At 32.3% G+C, this 23,161-nt stretch overlaps 2 protein-coding genes across 2 annotated transcripts; one reads left to right on the top strand and one right to left on the bottom strand.

The window, feature by feature from the left end:
* Positions 1 to 9,203: 9,203 nt before the first annotated feature.
* On the top strand, positions 9,204 to 14,458 carry LOC129290209 (ethylene-overproduction protein 1-like). Its single transcript, XM_054926925.1, has 5 exons — positions 9,204 to 11,779; positions 12,002 to 12,293; positions 12,387 to 12,696; positions 13,358 to 13,717; positions 13,944 to 14,458. The coding sequence occupies exons 1-4, from the start codon at positions 9,816 to 9,818 to the stop codon at positions 13,594 to 13,596; spliced, it is 2,805 nt and encodes a 934-aa protein (XP_054782900.1). The 5' UTR covers positions 9,204 to 9,815; the 3' UTR covers positions 13,597 to 13,717; positions 13,944 to 14,458.
* A 2,071-nt stretch (positions 14,459 to 16,529) lies between these two features.
* On the bottom strand, positions 16,530 to 18,575 carry LOC129291421 (protein NODULATION SIGNALING PATHWAY 2-like). Its single transcript, XM_054928749.1, has one exon. It carries the CDS (start codon positions 18,411 to 18,413, stop codon positions 16,692 to 16,694), a length of 1,722 nt encoding a protein of 573 aa, XP_054784724.1. The 5' UTR covers positions 18,414 to 18,575; the 3' UTR covers positions 16,530 to 16,691.
* Between the last annotated feature and the right edge of the window lie 4,586 nt (positions 18,576 to 23,161).

Here is a 23,161-nt window from a genome sequence, read left to right as displayed (position 1 = left end):
GTATAAGAATATTTTAACTTTTAAAATGCGTAGTTTTGTTTTTAAAAAAAATTTATAAGGTGTCATTATTAATCTTGTCTTGTCTTAAATGGCATTCACATTTCTTAAGGGTTGGGAGCAATCCTAACCCTCCATTTTATTTTAAAATGATCTCTGTTGTTCATTTTAATTAATTTTTGAATATTTCTAATATTATGTTTATTAATATAAAAAATGTAAAAAAATTTAATATTGTATCTAAGCTGTCTTTAGTGTTCATTAGGGAATGAAAATCATGGTATTCATTACTGTTGATGAGATTTGAACCATTTAAATTTAAAATTTTTTATTTTTATGTTATATTTATTAAAATAAAATTTATAAAAAATTTAATAAATCTTTTTATTACCAATTTGGTTAGTATAAATTTATTCTAAATAGTCTAATTTAATATTAAAAATTTTATAATTTGACTATGTAAATAGAGTTGGATAACTCAAATATAATCTGGATAATTTAATTTAATATTAAAAAATTTATAAATTTTATAAGTTAACCATTTAAATGTATTTTGGATAGTCTAAATTTAATATTAATTTTTTTATATTTTTTATATTAATAAAATAATATTAAAAATATTTAAAAATTAATTTAAATAAACAACTGAGATCATTTTAGAGTTTAGAGTGAAATGGCGAGCACTCTATGCTGCGGACGCGTCTCAAATGTGAATGGGAGAAAATTATCAGGAAACAAGTTATCGCTCTCAATGACTTACGTGACTGAAAAGCAAAGACCAAGGAAAAAGCTATGTTGGCTCAAAAAAAAAAAAAAAAAAAGGAAAAAGCTATGTTAAAACGGGACAAGTTGATGGTGGGATCGAGAAAAGGATAAAGACAAGAAAGCGCTAAGAACGAGTTCAATGACGAAGGCCATGTGTTCAATGTTTTTCTGTTTTAATCTTCTCACTCGCAAATTAAAAAAGACCAAGACTTGTGGAAGTCTGAAAAGTTGCATTAGCCTGAAAAGGCGTTTGGTGTTCATCAGGATCTGGACGTCCAGATTTTAGTGTTGTAAGAGTGGCTTTCTTCCTAGTAATTTCCTTATTTTCCATGGATATATTATATAACAGAGGTGTGAACTGCATGTGAAGCACAACAATTGGGTATAGTAAAAAAGAAATACGGCAACAGGCAGTTAATCAGCCAATAGATATACACTAGAACAAAATGTTATATTAATGACACTTTTTGCAACAATAGTTATGTAAAGAATTGTCATCATAATAGATTGAATGTAAATATGTGGTGAAAGAATAGTTACTATGGCAACAATTACCTTTGAGAGCTGTCACCATAATACATTTGCTTTAACATCATTAAATTTAAAAATTTTATTTTAATTTTTATATTTAATATTACTCTTTTTTTAATTGCAAAAAAATTAACATCTAATGTAATAAAAATTTTATAATATATATATATATGTATATGTATGTATGTATATATTAAATTTTATATTATATAAATAAATTATATATTCCCTCCATTCAAAAATGTAAGGAATTTTTTGAAAAGTTGAATGTTAAAAAATATAAGACATTTTTAGTTTTTTGAGGTGTAATAATTATTTTTTTTCTTAAAGTGCCCCTATTGATAGTGACTCTATTTATTATAAGATAAAGTAGCAAATTTGGTCATAGACTATTTTTTGAGTAACATCTAGTAGCCTAAACTATCAAATAATGTAAAATAAATCATGAACTTTCAAAAATGAAACATTAGTAGCCCACCGTTAACTTCAGTTAACGGATGTTATGTGGGGCCGATAATGACACATGACATAACACAAGCATAACACATCAGTATGGTAAAGGAGCAACTTTAGTCACAAACTATTTTTTGAGGAGCGCTGGGTAGTTTCTACTATAAAAAAAATAAACCATCCAACACCTTCTCCTCAATTTTAACCAAACACTGTTTATTTTCACACTTATGAGGCCTACAAAGCATTAATCTTTTCAATTTTCTTGCTTTCATTCTCAATATAAGTTTCAGAAGAAGATGTTCAATGAGTTCTTATCTAAAGACATTCACAAGGACGATACCAATGAAGTAGAAGTTTAATTTTACTACGTATGAGAGAAACTTAATTCTAGCTTAATTTAGTCATGAATTATTTCTTCTACTTTAGCGTCCTCTTCGTGAATGTCTTCAGATAAGAATTCTTTGAACCTCTTCTTCTCGAGTTAAGAATGAGAATGAAGGCAAGAAGATTGAAAAAGTTAATACTTTATAGGTCTCATAAATATGAAAATAAATGGCGTTTGGTCAAAATTACGGGAAAGGGTGTTGGATGGTCTACTTTTTTATAGTAAAAGCTACCTAACGCTCCTCAAAAAATAATTTGTGGCTAAATTTATATCTTTGTCATGCTGACGTATCATGCCTATGTCATGCCACATGTCATTGTGAGGCTTACATAACGTTCATTAGTTGAAATTAACAGCGGGCTACTAGATGCTTTATTTTTAAAAGTTTGTAATTTTTTTTACACCATCTTATCAGATGCTCCTTAAAAAATAATTTGTGATCAAATTTGCACCTTTACCCTTTATTATAAGGTGTTTAGTAAGGGCAAATATAAAAAGTTAGGGTTACTTCGAAAGTAGATAACTATTTTATTTGGGAGTAAGATTCGGTTAAAAATGCCTTCCATTTTTAACAGAGGGAGTAGATTTTTCTTATTAATAATACTATAAATTATTTTTAATATTTAATTTTTATGATGAAGACCATGATATATTGAGATCTTGATCAGATAGAGAATAATGCTGAACACACACAATGTGCGTGTGTATGCGTGTGGTTTCCTTCATCATATTCCTATTTAGAGCTCTTCAAATACAAATCAGTCCCCCTCCTTAGTTTCTAGTTGCTGCAATTGGGTAAATATATCAATAACTTGCACTTGGCGTACCATACATAGAACCAAAAGAACACGAAACTCAATGATGCAAGCATGAGAAAATACCTATCCAGGTGACTCTTATTTATGGAATCTTTGATCCAACTGCGAAATATTAATGCAAACAGCATGCTAGAGAATTTTCTAATTCGCAACAGCATTTCAGTGCATGGACCGACAAATTTACTCATCGATTCAGGCACTCCATGAAGCACCAACGTCTTTAATCCACGTTCTGCATTAACCCTAGCAGCAAATACTGTGGAGTTAAAACCATGATGCTCAAGGATATAATTTCCTTATTTGGGTCTTTTCTAATCAGAGACAGCCTTTCACGTTCCACTAGCCAAGCCGCAACATAGCAAAGAACTGAACAAAACATTCCAGCAGCGATGCTCCAAATTGGTTTCACCAGTTGTTTTCTTGATTGGATTGTTCTAACACAGAAGCAACCACAGATTCAAGTACACATAAAACCATGATAGGAACATTGAAATCTCCAACTTTGGAATCCAAGTTGCTTGTTTGCTTCACAAAGTAATTAAGTGGTACCACAAGCTGCAACCAAACTGTATGCAAAGAAGGTGATCCCCAAGGGGATAACTGGATAAAGACTCTTCACGTCTCTTACTTGTTCCACTTACAAACTTGTTCATTTCTCTCTTCACTTTCAGCATCATCGTTGGGGTTTTTATTCCCGGATATAGAGTGGCCTTGTCCAAGAACGACAAAAATGATGGATCACGTGGGAACAAGTGAACCTCGTAATTTTCTCTCCGATAAAAGGGATCTAGTAAATCATTTGAAACTTGATTGTTACTGTTGGAGGAACCATTTTCTCTTCCGTAAAAGGGGTCCTTTGAATCATCATTTGAACCTGCATTGTTACTGCTAAAGGAATTATAATAACCCTCTAGTGAAGAAGGCTATGGCAATCTATAGCTTCCTTAAAAACCCAATATATGGTAGTAAGAGGACTTCCTAAGGGCCTTGCTCCTGGGTGATAGCAGAAAATCCCAGAGAAGAATAATAGATACGAAGATACCATAACAAGAGACGAAGCCTTGAACTTAGTCAGCCAAGGTGTTTTGCCTAACCAAAACACAGCTATATCAGAACCAGCAATGTAAGCAGTAATACTCCAGAGATTGATAGTTCTGCTGCGATTTTGATTTTCTTCTGATGATTCCTCATCTTCTCCTTGGTTATTTTCTGTACACATGTTCTTGAGGTTTTCACTCATCATCAATTGATAGTTAAAAAAATCTGTTAAAGCTGGGTTTCCTCCGGCTTTGCCCGACAAAATTACAGCTATTGCGAAAATCTCCATACCAAGATCCAAAGTTGTCGAGGCGCTAACCCATAGTAACATTAACCCCTGAAATATAATTTTATCTTCTTGAGAACGTAAAACGTATTATAATAAGAACATCACATGCAACTTGAAAAAGTTTAATTAGTTTTCTAATCAATTACTTAAACATTTGCATTTCATGACCAATTAAGGTGTGTTTGATTTCACGTTGAAAGTCATTAAAACCATGCATGTGAACTCAATTAAGACATGGTTTTTGGTGGGTTTTATCATATATACCAAAACATGACCAAGTAATTAAGAAATACTCCATCTAGTCCTAATTATAAGACAAAGTTAATCAACTTCACAACTTTTAATTAAAAATAATAGTTAATATTCCTAAACTTATAAAAAATGTTTGACTTTTCACATTTGCCTTTTACTATTATTGACAAAAGATTAACTACTACATCTTTGTCATACTTCATCTGATCTTTATTGTAAGAAGAAGTAGTTAACTCTCTTATATTTAATGAATTTAAATAGGAGTAATAATGAGTGTCTTATATTAAGAATTAAAATATTCTTTTAGAAGATGTTCTATGACAAGGACTATAGGACTTTAAAACTTAGTCTTATAAGTAAAATTGGAAGGAGTATATATACATCAATTTAACTATGTCGCTCTATTATGAAAATAATTTATATATTGACCTAAACATGGGTATGGTGTAAAATGAAAGAAAAAAATATTTTAAAGATATTGAAGTGAGAAAGAGTTTGAAGCTAGATTCAAATACATGATCAGTTGATCATGATCAATCTGAGCATCATTAAACTAACTAGGTTGTATTTTACATGATAATGATAGCTGACGTACCATAGCATAGGCCGCGGAACAGAAGATAATGAGATTGAAGACACCTGTGTAAGCTTGGGATACGTGTGTGACAACAACTTGCAACACAGCTGATATGCCATCGAGCAAATTCATGAGCATCACAGCTTCCCATAGACTAAGATCTTGTTCCACTGTCAAGAAGTTCATCAAAGCCTGAACCACTGCCGTTTTCACCAGCACATGGTTAAGAACTAGACCTACATGCAGATTAGAATTAATTAGTTTTGTGCAAATCAGAAATTTATAAACCTAGCGCTGAGGTAAGAATAGTTAATTTGTTACCCCAGATGAAGAGAACAGTCTTGGAGAGAACAAAACCATTGCCAAGTCTTTCAAATAAGGTCAATCTTCTAAAACCAGTGATGATCTTCATTTTAGACAGAAAACTAGGGTATGTATATCAAGTAATATATGTATGATCTTTTCTTCTTCTTGATGAATGATTTGAACGAAACAAAATATTGAAACAATGCTTATATATATAAATAATATATCAAATATAAACGAACAAGTCGTTTGCTTGCATCTTTAATTTCAAAGATTGCGCATGCGCTTGCTTCATTTCTTGCGCGCCACTCGTCGGGTCTTTCTCTCACTTGATCTGAGACTCCTAGTCGTCCTTGTGCTGTATATTTAATAGGTAATTAACTAATCAATTAATCATTAATTATTTTCTTTCCATTAATTAATAGTCTTTAATCATTTCAGTCCAACCCGCAACGCGCGCGGGACTATGTGTTGGGTCAGTGTTCATTGTTCATATAGAACTATATCAATATATATTTTGTGATATCAACAAAGTCAAATAATTTTGTTTTACTATTGATCATCATGGAGGAGGAAACTATAAAGAAGGAATGTTAGGGCAAATTTAATCTTTTTTATTTACGATCCTAACCGACCCTTCCCCATATGAAAGGGTCCACACGCACATACAAGCACCCACACCACACACATCGAATAATATTTTTTCATAGGCCACTTGAGAATAAAAACCATAACTTTTCTCTTTTCAAGGGATTGTGGGATGCCATTAAACTAAAAGGTTCTTGGTGGACAAATTTAATCTAAGAGAAGAAGTAATTTGTATCCAGAAATTAAACTTAAAGCAAATATATATAATTAAAGTTACAAATGGATAATGCATATATTAGATAGTCCGCTGTTCTCTAGTAAATGTTTTCTTGTGTTACTATCAAGTTTTCTCTGGAACTATTAAATGAGACACGAGCCTTTCAATAATCACAAATTTCTTTTCTGTACTTTCATATAAGGACTTTGGTTTTGTAGGATATATAATTTAAGAAATTTAAGCTTCTTATCTATAAATAATATTTGTCCTTTTGGTCCTTAAGCATAAATTTTCTCAATATTCTTTATACTTTTTTTATTTTTACTCACCTGATTTATATTTTCTAGTTATATGTTTCAGAAATCAGCCTCGGATATGCTAATTAGACCATGACACAAATCCTTACAGGAAACTGTTAAATATTGGGGAATCCTATATTTTGTAAGTTTGTAATGTACAATATTTTTCTTGATTACTTAGGTCCCATATTCTGAGATATTCATGATGCCTTTGGTTTCTGTTAGATAATCTTGCGGCCGCAAAATCTGACATGATTTTTAATTGCTTTTTTTTTCCCCAGTATATTTTAAGTTACTTTAAAATTTCTTTATTTATTTTTGGAACATTGACCTCATTTAATTGTTACCGACGTCAAGTCAAATTTTATCCTTGCTTAACATTTGTAAATCACATTATGGAGCAAAAAGATTAGACAATTCTGAACCAGTAAAAATTAAAATTAAAAATAAGATTTTAATACTTTACAAATAAGTAGGGAAAAAAATATCAGTATGTATCAGTATTAGATATAATACCGACACCAATACATCAAGTAATTAATTTAAAGTATCAATACGTATTCTCTGGTAAAGAAAGTATCAATAATTTGTAGGTGAAAAGATTAGACGATTCTGAACCAGTAAGAAAATTTGTTCATTCATCTTTTAAACTTAAAAGAATTGGAAGTAAAGGTATTGAGAGCATGCAAGATTAAACATTTAATTCTGGTAAATATTGACTACTGAATGGAGAGTGATTCATAAGTATCGTTGTGATGGGGCAATGATTTTGCGGATCATTAGTTTTTAATATTAAATATTTCCTTAACCTTAATGATGTGCTTAGCTTGTTAAAGAAAATAGAAAGGAAGGAAAATGAGAGGAAGGAAAATGAAGAGAAAGAAAAGTGGGAGGGTATGCAATTTTTTTCTCATTATACTTGATTGAGTGAGAGAAAATAAGGAGGGGAGAAAAGTTGTTATTTTGCATGGACATATAATAAAATTTAATATTTTAACATACATTATATATACAATACTTTTTATCATATATTATTGATTAAATAAAAAAATTAAAAATTATTTTATCCAATATTGACAAAAAATATTTTATCCAATTTAAAATTTTATTTATTAAATTATTAAATGAATAATAATTTTAAAATTAAAAACTATAACCAAATACAAAGTACTATAATCAAGCAAGAAAAAAACTTTACTTTTCCTCTCATTTTTCTCTTCCCCTCATTTCTTCCCAAGAATTTCATACTTTTTGAGTGGAAAACTTTAATAAATGAACTAACTTTTTGGCTGATGTTATATACATTATTGTTAAATTCTTCAAGCTGGCTTTTTAAATTTATAATTTTTATATTTTTAATTTATAAAATTATATTAATTCACTTATAAATTTGAACTAGATAAAATTCAGTTAAACTATCAAGTTAATTCTCTTAGTTTATCATTTTTACTTTTTTAGCTTACAAAATTATGTTAACTTATTCATAAGCTCAGATTAAATGCGATCGTTTAAACTTGTTAAATTTATCAATTTTTAATTGAATTGAACAAATAAGGTATCTACCGTATATAACTAGTTTTATAGAAGCGGTAGGATACATTTCAAAGAAAAACAAAACCAAAAAACAAAAATAATATTAATAAAAAAAGAAAATAATAAAAATAAGTTGTCATATTTTAAAATTTTCATGTTGAGTATAGATAGAATTAATTTCAATAATTTATATTTAAAATATATTTAAAATACATTATAATCATATTTTATATTTTAATTATTCAATCATATACTTTTAATAATTTCTTATTAATAAAAATAAATTCTTACAATTTTGCCATCCGAGCTTACAATTTGAGTTTCTATTTCTGACATTTCTGACAAATTTACTTGTACTCATGAGTTTGGTTATATATATATATATATATATAAACTAAAAAAACATAAAATTGATTTAAAAGTGATTAATGATGCGAGCACAGTTGTGGACTGTGGTGACGAATTTTCGTTTGGTGTCATAAACGAATTTTATTATTAAATCAATAAAAAAATAGTGGAAGATTTATCTTCTTTTTTTCCCCACTTATTTTGTATCTGTCTCAAATTATAATATATTTTTTAAAAAAATTTATTTTAAAATATAAAATACTTTAAATAGATTAAAATTTTATTAAATGTATCAATTTTAATATTATTCTTTCTCTTTCTATAATTAATTTTTATCTCTTTTATTTTTAATATATTAATTGATGAGTATTTTTAGAGGTTTATATTTTTATTTTAAAAGATAAAATTATTAAATATATTTAATAAGATTTATTAATATATAAAATTTTGTCTAAAAGTTTAAGACAGAGGGAGTATCATGTTTAATAAATTTTGCAATTACTGCTTAACTAACTATTTTCTATTTTATTAAAAAATAACGGTACTTATATCTCAAAAGAAAAAATTAATAGCAGCTTAGTCTTGACAAAATTTTTAATAAAATAACTTATAAATATTAATTTAAGTGCTTATAATTTCAAAAATTTTGATTATAAATAAAATATTTTAAATATAATTTTTAAGTATTTATAACTTATTTTTTAAAAAAAATTATGAGATCCATCTGTCACTTTTTTTTTTTTATTTTACAGTTGGGGAGGGGGGGGGGGGGATGGAGCACACAACCGTGTTGGAGGGAAAGGAGAACTGTGGTCTTCTCCGGGAAACGCGGGAATCGCGTGCCTGCAAATTCTTGAGAGAGGAGGCTTGTAAACTCTCTCCCATGACTTCCTCTCAGTAAATTCCATTTCCACAGATAGAAGAAACTGGAGACTCTCCAATATAAATAACACTGAGAAATAGAAAACCGCATCAAACAAAATGGAAAATTTCATATATTTAGATATTCAGCTTCTCGATTATACAGATTGTCACAGACAACAACAATGGCCGTTGAAACGGCCATACCCATCTTCAATTCTCCACCTCAACGTCTAATTTGGTCAAATTTCCCTCACCATTTTTTTTTTCCCTTCTCCTTTCTCTCCAATTTCTTAGGGGGGAAGAAAGAGAGGGAAACCTAACCAAACCTCTCGGAGGTATGCACCATTTTTTACACTGCAATTTGCGTGCATCACCGTCGAGTTTCCACAATCTCTTCTCCGATCATCTTGTTAACCCAACGGTGTTGGCACGGCCTATCTAAAACCTTTAGGTAAATTTGCTTTTCGACTTTTTTCTGAAGGTGTCAATTGTAGATTTTTCAATTTTGTTCAGACTTGAACCGTTAACTTGTGCTTGAACACGACAATACAAAAGATGCAGCATAATATCTTTGCCACAATGCGTAGTTTGAAGATCATGGATGGTTGTAAGAGTAATCAAGTCTATCCTTTCAACCCATCCCAAGATCAAATCAGAACCCAATGCATGCGGAGCAAATCCATTAGGAAATCGCAAATCCCAGACGCGAAAGCAATCGACTTTGTTGCTGATAGTCTTCTTCCATATGGCCTGCCCAAGGCTGATCAGGTAGAAGCCCAGATTGAACCGTCTCTCAAACCCGTTGATCTTGTCGAAACGCTGGCGGATATTTATCGTAGAATTGAGAATTGTCCTGACTTGGAGAAATCCCATGTGTATTTGGAGCAATGTGCTCTATTTCGTGGGTTATCGGATCCTAAGTTGATTAGGCAGAGCCTGCGGTCGGCTAGACAACATGCAATTGATGTGCATTCTAAGGTTGTGCTTGCTTCATGGTTAAGATATGAGAGGAGGGAGGACGAGCTTATCGGATCATCGTCGATGTATTGTTGTGGACGAAATATTGAATGCCCTGTGGCGAATTTAGTGGCTGGTTATGACCCGGAATCGGTATATGAACCTTGTATGTGTTATCGCACTCCTGGAGAGGACGCTGATGATATAACTGTGATGGACGATGAGGAATGTTCAACTTCCGACGAAGATGATCAAGATAGCGATATGTCATTTATCATCGGAGACGCTGAAATTAGGTGTAGACGATACAATATCTGTTCCCTCTCGAGGCCCTTCCAAGCAATGTTGTGTGGTGATTTCATGGAGTCAAGAATAGAGAAGATAAATTTCACACAGAATGAGATTTCTGTTGAGGCAATGACCGCGGCTGAGATATATAGTAGAACAAAAAGATTGAGTCAATTTCCTCCACATATTGTTCTGGAGCTTCTATCACTTGCAAACAAATTTTGTTGCAAGGAGATGAAGTCTGCTTGCGACGTTCATTTAGCATCTCTGGTTGGTGATGTGGAGGACGCAATGTTATTGATTGAGTATGGGTTGGAGGAGACAGCACATATTCTAGTGGCAGCTTGCTTGCAGGTGTTCTTGAGAGAGCTGCCAAGTTCAATGCACATTCCAAACATTATGAAAATATTTTGTAGCCCAGAGGGTAGGGATAGGCTGGCTATGACAGGTCATGCATCCTTTTTGTTATATTATTTTTTAAGTCAGATTGCTATGGAGGAAGAAATGAAGTCCAACACAACTGTGATGCTCTTGGAGAGATTAGGAGAGTGTGCAGCAGAAGGATGGCAGAAACAACTTGCATTTCACCAATTAGGCGTAGTTATGGTTGAGAGAGAAGAGTATAAAGATGCACAGTCTTGGTTTGAGGCAGCAGCTGGGGCAGGACATATTTATTCTTTGGTGGGTGCTGCGAGGGGAAAGTATAAGCGTGGTCACAAATATACGGCATTTAAGATGATGAATTCCCTGATCTCTGATTGTAAACCTGTTGGCTGGATGTATCAGGAAAGGTCTTTGTACTGTATTGGGAGGGAAAAATTCATGGACTTGCTCTCTGCGACTGAATTAGATCCAACTCTTTCTTTTCCATACAAATATCGAGCTGTTTCTTTGCTGGAAGAGAACAAGATTGAAGCTGCCATTTCAGAAATTAACAAGATAATCAGTTTTAAAGTTTCTCCTGATTGCCTTGAATTGCGAGCTTGGTTTTTGATTGCTACAAAGGATTATGAAGGAGCCTTAAGAGATATGCAGGCACTTGTGACACTGGATCCAAATTACATGATGTTCTTTGGAAGGATGCCTGCTGATGACTTGATAGAACTCCTTCGCCCTGTTGTTCAGCAGTGGACTCAGGCTGAATGCTGGATGCAATTATATGATAGATGGTCCTCTGTTGATGATATTGGTTCTCTGGCTGTTGTGCACCATATGTTAGCAAATGACCCAGGAAAAAGTCTTTTACGGTTTCGGCAGTCTCTCCTTCTGTTAAGGTAAATGAAAGTCTCCAACTATTCAATTATATAGCTTGACTGTGAAGTGTTCTGTCTTGGGATCTTTTCTTGTTTGCCTTGAATAGGAATTCTGGCTATCAACGATTCGATTTGATTTTGTAGAGCTTGCTTCCTGCATGGATCTAGTACTCTTTTGGTAATCTGATGTTTGTAATGGTTGATCTTGTTGGTTGTGGATATTGTTGTTTCTAAACCTTGCAGGTTAAACTGTCCAAAGACAGCAATGCACAGTCTGCGGCTGGCTAGAAATTATTCTAATTCTGAGCATGAAAGGCTCGTCTATGAAGGGTGGATATTATATGACACTAGTATGCGGGAAGAAGCTTTGGCAAAGGCTGAGGAGTCTATTTCTATGCAAAGATCATTTGAAGCTTTCTTTCTCAAAGCTTATGCCTTAGCAGACTCATGTCTTGATGCCGAGACTGCAAAGTATGTTATTCATCTTTTGGAGGAAGCACTTAGTTGCCCTTCAGATGGTCTTCGGAAAGGACAAGTGAGTGTTCACATGGTTTCAAGATTAAAAAAATTAGCTTGTTCTCAATGCTAAACCATTGCATATTTTTTCTGGCACTCCTTTACTTTATAGGCACTAAATAATCTGGGAAGTATCTACGTAGATTGTGACAAGCTGGACAATGCTGCTGACTGCTACATGAATGCACTCAACATCAAGCATACACGAGCACATCAGGGACTAGCACGTGTATATCATCTAAAACATCAACGCAAAGATGCATATGATGAAATGACAAAGCTTATAGAAAAGGCTCAGAATAATGCCTCAGCTTATGAGAAACGTGCAGAATATTGTGATCGTAACATGGCTGAGAGTGATCTTAGTATGGCAACAGAGTTGGATCCTCTAAGGACATATCCATACAGATATAGGGCAGCAGGTAAATTCCCAACAACTGGTTTTCTTTTCTCTCCTTATTTCTTTGAGCAGTAGGGTGTGTGAATGCTTGAGCGGAGAGGGAGGGAAGGATTTTTTGTTGTTGTCGGAAGTCATTTGAAAATAAGTATTGAAGTATAGAGACATAACTTATTTTCTGGTTTAATCATATCATATCCATCTATGTTGACATGACTATTAGAGATGCATTTGTGATTTTCATGCCTTCGGTCTTTCCATATATAGTGTCAGTGTTGGTTCACGCTGAAATGCTATTCGTTTGTGACAATAATTAGAGCTCCAAACTTCTCAAGTCCTGACATTGAAACTATGTCTACCAGTACTAGGTTTAAAGGATAATCACAAGGAAGTTGAAGCCTTCTGTCACACAGTTCTATCAGGGTAAATTTAAGCTAGGCTATCTTACTAATAGAGATTATTTTTTAAGCGAGAGAGAAAAGATCTTGAGTTTCAGCATATCCATGTGTAATATCTTACGTATTAGAGGTCTGTATTTTATGCTTTTGGTCTTTCCATCGTTACTTTTGGTGTCAGTTTTGGATGAATTTTCTTTGTGACAAGCATCATGATACAGCAGAATATAACCTTCAAAAACTCCCTATTACCCAAGTTTTGAGTTTTGACATGGAAAATTTGTCTTCCAGCCTTGATGGATGATCACAAGGAAGCTGAAGCAATAGCTGAGCTTGCAAGGGCCATTAGATTCAAGCCAGATGTTCAACTGTTACATCTTCGAGCAGCATTTTATGAATCAATGAGTGATTTTATTTCCACCACCAGAGATTGTGAAGCTGCCCTGTGTCTTGATCCCAACAATGCTGAGGTGATCGACCTTCGTGATAAAGCAAAGGGACAAATTAATGAACAAAAGTTAGGTGATTGATTAGGTATTAGTGATTTTTCTCCTTGTGTTACCTGTGGGAGACATGCAGCCTATTCTTGCCTTCCAGTACTTACAGGAAGATATGATGACTGGTGCTGTTTATCAATGGTACAAGAATTAGGTAAAAAATTTTATGTGTTTGCTATGAATTTTTTGTTTACTTGTATTCCAAAAGAGAAAAGTTTTTGATGGAAACATAACACATGGAGGAACTTTTTGGAAATGCCCAATCTTGTAATGCTGAGTTTTAGAAAATTTCTACTTATTTTCATTAGAGATTCTAATAGCAAACATTTGATACGAAGTTTTGTCTCTATAAACATTATGGTCTTTACCTTTTTGGCCAGCCTTTTGAAAGCTGAAAATGCAGAAGAGAATAGGAATGTCAAAAGGCGATTTGGATTCTGATAGGAGAGGAGATAAATGAAGAGGAGCAGGATAGCTTGTAAATGCACGTTATTGGGTTATATATCTACATATATGGTTTTGTCAGCTAATGATCCAAGTTGTACAGATTGCTACTTCTGTGCTCCACCATGCCAAGCCTGGAAGAAGGGTAATCCACTGTTCAGTTAGATGTTGTACATAATTAATGATCCAGCTTTTTTTGAATTTTTTTATGAATGACTTTGGGATTTGTATATATATATTTTGCCATTTTATTTCTGGCTGAGAAATTCACATTGTGCTGCTGTAACCATTTCTTGTACTGTATAAACGAACAATTTTCCCTCGTGGTCCTGGACTTGTTTATTTATACGATTAGTTATCTCTAGAGGCTTTGTTCAGTTCATTTTTGGTTCTGTAAATAAACAGTTTGGTTATATAGGGATAATAATAATATTCTGATCTTGTATATAAAGTTACTGAGTCGCACAACAGTGTGTGAATCTGCTTGCCGCTTTCTATATCTGTCAAAAACCAATTTAATCACAAATCAAAAGCAATATACCTTTACATTAGGAAATAAAAATCTTTCATCTTGACAATGGGATACATTACAATTGGTGGATGTCTCCGTATAAATTATTAGCTATTAAATTAACCCTTTTTGGTACAGTCTGTAATGTGTTGGAATAAAATAAGTCTTCATATTGTCATGCAACTTAAATATCTTTAGACTAAAACTTGTCTTAACGTAAGCATGTTATATTGGTTGATGTTCTTGGGCTGTTCGGTCGACTTTCGTGCTTATCTTACAGATATGGTTCTGCAAGATATGTATATAACAGACAAAGTTTTCATAATATTCCTCTTCTATTTTATATATATCTACGTACGAGCACTAATGCATGAGATCTTCCTAAATCCATATAAAATAGTAATAAAAATTAATATATAGTACTACTGACAGAAGAGGACGAAGGAGGTTCCAGAGACAGGCGAAACTCGTGCAATTTGATTGCATTTGGATTAAATCGAATATGAAATTCACAGTAATGTAGCTCACTGTTTGCTGTAGATTGTTAGTTATGGGTTTGTACATTAAATAACTCATTCGAAAGAAACAATAGCATTAAATATTCTAGTTTGCTGCAACAGATCTCTTCATTAATATTTGTAAATAGACTGTGTTATGTTTAGCTGGTGTTCCATATACCAGAATTTTAATTCAAGTGGACCCTGCCTAATTCTTTGATGTGTCGGATTAAATGTTGATGGTACTGCTAATTCTAACACTTCAGCTTCTTGTGGTCGTGTCATTTGGGACTCCCAAAAAACTTGGAAAAAGGGATTTGCAAAATATCTTGAATATTATTCCAGCACTGTGACCAAGCTTTAATTTTAAGAATTCTTAAGGGGCTTAAACTACAGTGGGATGAAAAATATTCTCATGTCAATGTTCGCAGTGACTCTACTGAAGCTATCCATCTCGTGTCAATGGTTCATACAAATATAATTTGGTATTTCTACTTATATATTGTTGTTTAGATAAGCCAATTAGTTATATGCTAACCAATGTCTAAAAATTGCATTGACTCTAACTATTTCACATTGAACTGGGTTGAATCGCATGAATGTAAAAAAATTTCAGGTTTACAAAACTAGAACCCAAAATCTTCATTTTAGAGAAAAACAAATGCTGATGAATAACTTGAATTATCTGCCCCTACATGAGTTTCAGTTGATCTAACTCATAAGTGTAAAATTCTCCCATCGACTCTTTGATTTGTATGATATCCATGTTGAAAGGGAACATTATGCATAACATAAGCGTACATATCCATTATTTTTAATTTCACTTATCTATTTTTTTAAAATCAAACTCGTTACAAAAATTTCTTCATTCTTCTCCAACAAAACAAGAGTCAAATGAATGGGCATTCAAAACTGTTCTCTCTTAACTTTTGGATCAGACGAAGGAACTATATAAGATACACAAGAGACATTACTACAAAAAAGATTTATGTGAGCACTCTCATCAGAACATTTGTGTATACAAATACTTAAAAAATATAGATACAGAACCTATGACAGTGATTCTTAGGAGAAAAATTGTCTCAAGCCTTGGAGATAATATACGCGCGAAGACTTGTTTAGTGATACTTGGGGCAGATACTACGTGTTCATAATTTCAGGCAGGATATTCGTTAAGATTAATGATAGGATGCTTGTCTGTTTCTACTAATTGTTTCTTCTCTCATGAGGGCAGGCTCGGGGAATCCTAGCAGGCCAAGATTCTCCCAAAACTCATTAGGTTTAGCTTCATATCAAACAAACTTTTTAATTGATAAATCCTAATCCCATATACGATTCTCATACTCGTAAAATACTGTATTAGAAAATATTAAATTCCAAAAGCGTTACAAATCATGCATAAGATTATCAAAAACAAGTCCAAAGACGGCGGATTAACGCAACCTTATTTTACACGGTACATACACACATTGAAATCTATCTAAACAGAACATTTGTGTTTTATTAATTTTACAATATAATCAAATTTTCCTTGCAGGAAGAATAATCAGAATTTCAATATATTTTTGGTTAAGATACAAATTTGAATAATTAATCTTTACAAATTAAATCAGGACTTATAAATATAAGCTGAAAAAAAATGCAGGAAAAACTAGTTGTTGCTCTGGCCTTGAGCTTTAATTTCCCCACTTCGAAATTCTTAGAAGCTGCGTTCCTTCCCATTCCAAAACCATTTCATTGCCATTATTGCCTTCAATCTTGACCTTATACGAACCTTCGATTCCTCTCAGCATTTCTCCAACCTCCATTAATGTCTCTTCCCTCAAGCTTCGACCCTCTAACTCTGTTTCTGATTGAAGAGTCCGATCATCTCTCATCTCCCATTTCTGCAACCAATCCTCGCACGATATGCATGGTGCCACGAATAGACTCTCCATTGTTGATCTTGCCTCTGAGAATTGAATTGGGAAATTTGATTCTATCGATTCTAACAAAGCATGGTAATGCACCAAATGGCCACTAAAGAATGACCTGAAGTTGGTACTGTTTCTCAGTTTCTCACAGGCTTCTCCATCACCCAAAGTTATGATTCCCCTGTTGGAAGATGAGCGTTTGATGAAATCCTTTGCTACCCTCAGAAATTCCAACACCTGTCTTCTGCTTCTGACCCTCCCCATATGTGGAAGACCCACCATGCAATTGAAGGCCACGAAATTTCGCTTTCCATTTCCATTTCTACCCCTTTTGTTCAATTTCTTGAGCTCCGTCACCAATTCCTCGATACTCTGTTCCTCCACCTTCAACTTCAAACCACATGACTTGCCATGCTCGTACAGGTTCTGTCTGATTTCTTCAAATTTCCATTGGGTTGAAACAAAATGGGTATCAAGACTATCCTCTTCTTCCCATTCGATTGACGTTAATTTCAATGTTTTATGTTGATGAGCAATAGTCTCCATTAGTGGAGGCCATTGAACCCCTTCTCCCATATCGAAGTCTATTATGTGTATGACTTCTGAATCCTCTGGAATGGATTCTAAAATTGCTGAATTGGCTGCAAAATGCGCGATTCTGCCTTGTGGGAGGCCTTGGTAGATTGCCTTGAAAGCGTTGTGGAAGTTCTTGCGCGCCTCCTGTTTGAGGAAAGTCCCTTGTTCTGAAGTATCATGATTTTGGGACAAATTGAATGAGAGACGCTCAAGAGGATCACCTAGAGGGCTTACTTTGTGGCTGATGCATCTCAGAATCACTTGGGCGAGTGTGTTCTGTCCTTGCTCTAAGGCTTCTCCAACGGCTTCCAGAAGATGAGGAAGACTCAACTGGTTCTCCATCTCCATGTCTTCCTCTGGTATGATCAGTGATGATTGTGCTTGTACTGCTGTAGACATGTCCGATTGCATGGATGGGGTTGGACTCCAAGCATCTTCTTTCTCAGAACACAAGTTATGTGATGGAAAGATATGGATACCCTGACACTGAGAACTCAAAGGGAGATCAAAAGCATCAAGATCCATGAAGAAATCATCCACCAACGATGGGAATTGAAGGATGTCCTGATCAATTGGGTAATAGACATGATCATTGGAGAAGATGGTGGAAGGAAAGGGAACGATGGAGGTAATCTCAGAACAAGTATCCTCTGAAGTAGTGAACAAAGGAGTGTCAATATTGAAGTCAAAAGACTCATCATGGTCAAAAGTTGAGCTTATGTTTTCATAGAATGACCAAGACGGCTCAAGTATCTCAGGCTCCATCTTCTTTCTATCCTGGTTTCTACACACTAGCAGAGAGAAAGAGAGACTCTTGTTTATGAGTTGATATGGTGATCTGTGGCCTAGCTCTCTGAATATATTTATGGGCGAAATGAAGGACAATGTGGAAACAAATAAGTCCAACATAGCAGCAAGCTAGGGAGGAAGAAAGTGCAATATAGTATATAAAAAATTTGTTTGATGTGTCGGTTAAATTAATTATAACTTAATATGCTTGACATCTTTGTTAATAGATGTTATATGTATTATGTTGTGATGGGTTTATTTAGGATTGAAGTAGACTTGGAGGCTCATCCATTGAACAGAGTTTTGAAAAATATATAGGAAATATTATTCACACAGCTTCTCCTATTAATTTTATTTATTAATTTTTTGTCTGATAAATCAAATTTACTCTAAAAAATTGAATTAATTCTAGAATAGATAATATAAAAAATGAAGAATATTGTGAATAGTTATCTGTTGATAATTTTATTCCTTGAAAGTAGCCATCACAAGCCTTCTTTGTGTTGGCAGCATCTTTAGAATGTCTTATGGGAGCCTGTGATGTTAACTATTTGCATAATTTATGTGACCAAGAAATTTGTTTAATAATTAATGTCATTTTCCATCACAATTACGTTTCACATCAGTAGGAACATGTTGCAGAAGCTTCACCGAAATGGCTACGCGTGCTTGTAGAAGGCCACGTTAGGCTATGAAACTCTATTAATGATGCGTGTTAATCTCCAATGAGAACCTTTAATTTAAAAAAAAAAAAATGCTGCACTTTTTGTGTCTAAGTAATGAATTCGACTTGAAAAATGGATGAAGGGAGTAAATGAATTCTATTATATATGATGTCTATATAAGGTTTTTAATTTAATCATTTAATTTTACAAGGTGTTTTTTTAATACTTTAATTTTAATATCGTTAGTTTAATTAAAAAAATTATATTAAACTTTTAAATATTAATAAAATATTTTCAAATGTTGAAATATTAAATTTAATTTTTTTTAAAATAAAAATTATTGACATAAAAAATAATCATTTAAAATTAATAAGGTATTAGGGTTAAAAGACTGAAAAAATATTTTTAATTAAGAGACTAAATTAAAGCTTTTTATAAAATCAAATTACTGAAAATATACTTTAATCATGATTTTCTCAATCCAACACTATTTAATAATAATTTTGAACCAACATGGTAACATGCCTCTAATTAAAACTACGTTAAGGATTCAAATGCAAATTTAGGGCCTTTTTGGGTTGGATTTCTTGAAGCTCAAATCTTACAAATTCATCTTGCATTCCCACGTAAAATATGTTTGGATACTGATCACCATCAACATTAATTTCCCTGAGAACATTTCTAGGATTGTGTGTGTGTTATGACTAAATATTTCTTTGTGTCTATGTTTATATGGTCTGGGCTGAGTGTGACTACCAATGTGACAATTGGTTGGCGATGACGCCGAGAGTAAAAAGAAAGACAATGGAAATAGAGGCATTTCTTCTTCTTCTCTCTCGGTTTTTTTTTTTTTTGTTGGATAGGGGCAAAAAGATTATTTCACTTTTATGTTTAATTAATTTTTAAATATAAATCTCATGCCATCATTTTTTTTATATCCTACTAAACTGATTGATTCATGTTGATTAATATTCAATTACATTCAATTTACATCATTTCTAAGAACCAAACAGACCCTTACTGGGGGTAGTAAAAGGATCTCTAATTAAAGAATAATTTTTGACATTATATATAAGGTATTTTTTAGTTTTGGCGGATATTTTCAACTCTATAATATCATGTAATCATGAAATTCTTAGTTGAACTAATAATTAATAAGACTCAAAGTACATGAAATAGCATTTGTCACCTTCTCTCATTTTGAATATCCAAATCCTGATCAAATAAAAAACTCATGCATACAAGCGCCCATGGTAACTAACTTACAGAAGGATATACCCTCGGAATCATATGGCGATGCTCGTAGGCTTTCTAGCGGAAAATCACAAATACCAACAGCCAAAGCACCAACTAAAGGGTGATTGGTTCGATTGACTGAGGGAGTTAAATTAATTTATCTTGTAATTTCAAATTTAAATCCTAACATATGCAATCACGTTAAATAATTATATCAAAAACATCCATGAGGCTCCCATGAAGCTACCACTAGTAATATCAATCCCGCACAGCAAGGATTCGAATTAGTTTGAACAGAAAGTCATAAGCTTTTTAGGATATTATGCGATAAAATAAAAAGTCAAAGCATCAATTATAATAATCTCAAAGATCTACGCGAGTTTCATGATTACTTAACTTATTTGTCTTCAAAAAAATAATTTTCTATACAAGCAAAATCAAAATCACATTAATTAATCATAGGATAATGTACTTAACCTTACATAATTAATATATTTATATCCAATTAAATTATGGTATATGAATTTTAATGTGTTAATTAAATTAACAACAAGAATTTATTATAAAATAAATAATCTGTAAATGAACTATGTATTTTGATTTAATTGAAAATAAGTACATTAAGTATATAAGGTTAGATTTATAAGTTTTTCTTTAACTATAAAGAATGTCTTCACTCTTCAGAACTTTTGCCCTAATTTCCTTGTCTTAATTAAGTCTCTTTTTTTTTTGGGTATTATAAGCCCTTAACTATACCATAGGATATTTATTGTATACAGGTCTAGTAAATCAGGGACTAATTGATATTTTTTATATCTTTTGTTGTTCGTATCATAAATTTACGTGTCTTCGAATATCTTTCCATTTGTTTTTGTTTTTTAATCCAAAAGATATCTGTAAAGAAGTTCGGATTTATATCCACAAGGCAAGAGTCAAATATCAGAAGCAAGCATGCATGGACATATAGCAGACAAGTTCAATATGCAAAATTCTTTTCTTAATATGAAATATAAATGTTGCACGCAGTAGTAGATAATGTTACAATAAGTAGCATCATATGCTTTCCTTTATCAACTATTTATAATTAGTCCATTGAGGAGGCCATATTGAATGGGTCAACCAATAAAACAAATTAAACCACAACTTCTCTTCTTTCCCAAGCGTACGTTCAAGACCAAGCATTCTCCTGCAAAATGCATGGACACGCAATATACGTACGTGTAAAATTTCGAATTTCACGTTATATCACACTCACATATACGGACATTCTAGTCTTTGCATATATAAATAATACTCCCTTCATCTTAAATTATTAAATATTTTTGAAAAGATTTGTCATACCAAAATATAAAACACTTGGAGAAGATTAAAATTTATTAAATAAGATTATTTCAATATTACTCTTTTTCACTTTTTATTTAGTAGTAATTAGGTGTGGATTTAAAGTCATTAAATGGCAGGTATTTTTGAAAGTTTACATTTTTATTTTAAAAAAATAAAATTGTTAAGTCTATTTAATAAAGGTTATTGGTATGTGAGATTTTGTCTCAAAATATCTTATAATTTGAGATGGAATGAGTATTATTAATTAAAATATACTTTGTATTTTGGAAGCTGAGTCCTGATTTTAATATGCTGTGCATATATGTAAACCTTGTACGGGAGCTAATAAAGAGATTCTTGTTCTTGTCTAGCATGCAAATTTATAACTTACGTGTATTATAGTATTATGTAGTAGTGTTACATGATTCATGTACATATGAAGATTTTGAATGTACTATCTATCTATATATACTATATATCTACGTACTAATATATTAATTTTGTAAGAAAACAAATTTTACGTGACTTGACTTGAAAGTAGTATACCTTTTGGACAGTGTGATTTGGTTGTTAGTGTTTAATATATTATTCGAGTAATTTTTAATTTGACCACATAAATTTTGAGTAATTGAATTATTTTGGAGTTAACATTAAATGGAGAGTAAAGTTCATTCTTTGACTATACAAATCGTATCATGATTATTTTCATCATAATATGTTAAACAATGCAGAAGTTTGCATTATTCTGATTAGGATAACTGAAAGTTTTGGGATATCATTTTCACCATAAGTTTTAAAAGCATTTATAAACATATTTAGAAATTAGTTACTCAATCACACGCACTTTATCTTAACCAAAAGGCCGAGGAAGGTATCCCAAAACAAGATTCCAACGTATACTTCCTTACCAATTACTTTTGTTGCATATCATAGAATTTTTTTTATATATTTACATCATTGCTTAAAATTTTCATCAAACTATGTTTTGATAATATCATAGCAAGTTGGCATCTAATTGAAATTGAAAACATATACACAAATAAAAACTTATGACTAGAAAATTGTTGTTATTACATTTTTTGATGTGGCTATATAATTGAGTCGGGCCCAATTATTGTGATTATTTATCAATACATTAGTTATGAAGAGATCATATCTCATTTACAATTTGATAAGTGCACAATTCTAATTAAATAACATTAATTAAGTATCCAACTCAATTATCTAAAATTAGATTTCATAACTTTTACAGAACATAAACAGAGAATACCTAAGCCATAAGGTAACTCATAAGAGTATGGAATCAAATTTCACTGCTAATGTGAGGACCCTATTGGTGAGTAATATGCAAAAGCTCTTTAAATCTAAAAGCATGCATGCTCTAACCCTAATAAGTCTTTAAAACTCAACTTACCTAAACTTTTTTATCATATATATATATACATATGGGTGTGGGGGAGGGGGGTTTTCCAATTCTTAATTTGAATGCATTTGAAGCTAACACTGTTAGTGGTGAATATAGGAGAATTTAGAAGATAATTTATTTTAACCTAATGGCAGGATCTATGTATTATTGAACCAATCCTTAACGAATCAATTTCTATATATTTACACGCATGCTTGGTATTTGTACGGAAGCTTCTC

Source organism: Prosopis cineraria, unplaced genomic scaffold, assembly GCF_029017545.1.
Source record: "Prosopis cineraria cultivar Desert tree isolate PC_DT_omini unplaced genomic scaffold, ASM2901754v1 PC13, whole genome shotgun sequence".
In the NCBI taxonomy this organism is placed as follows: Eukaryota; Viridiplantae; Streptophyta; class Magnoliopsida; order Fabales; family Fabaceae; genus Prosopis; species Prosopis cineraria.
Note: the sequence above shows the minus strand (reverse complement) of the source record. Positions and strands in the feature narration are given on the sequence as shown.

What these genes read in the sequence shown, in the direction of transcription:
- LOC129290209 (XM_054926925.1), top strand. Translation starts at nt 9,816, where the DNA reads ATGCAGCATAATATCTTTGCCACAATGCGTAGTTTGAAGATCATGGAT. An exon ending in CAGTCTCTCCTTCTGTTAAG is followed by an intron (nt 11,780 to 12,001) that starts GTAAATGAAAGT and finishes TAAACCTTGCAG; the next exon opens with GTTAAACTGTCCAAAGACAG. An exon ending in ATACAGATATAGGGCAGCAG is followed by an intron (nt 12,697 to 13,357) that starts GTAAATTCCCAA and finishes TTTGTCTTCCAG; the next exon opens with CCTTGATGGATGATCACAAG.
- LOC129291421 (XM_054928749.1), bottom strand. Translation starts at nt 18,413, where the DNA reads ATGTTGGACTTATTTGTTTCCACATTGTCCTTCATTTCGCCCATAAAT.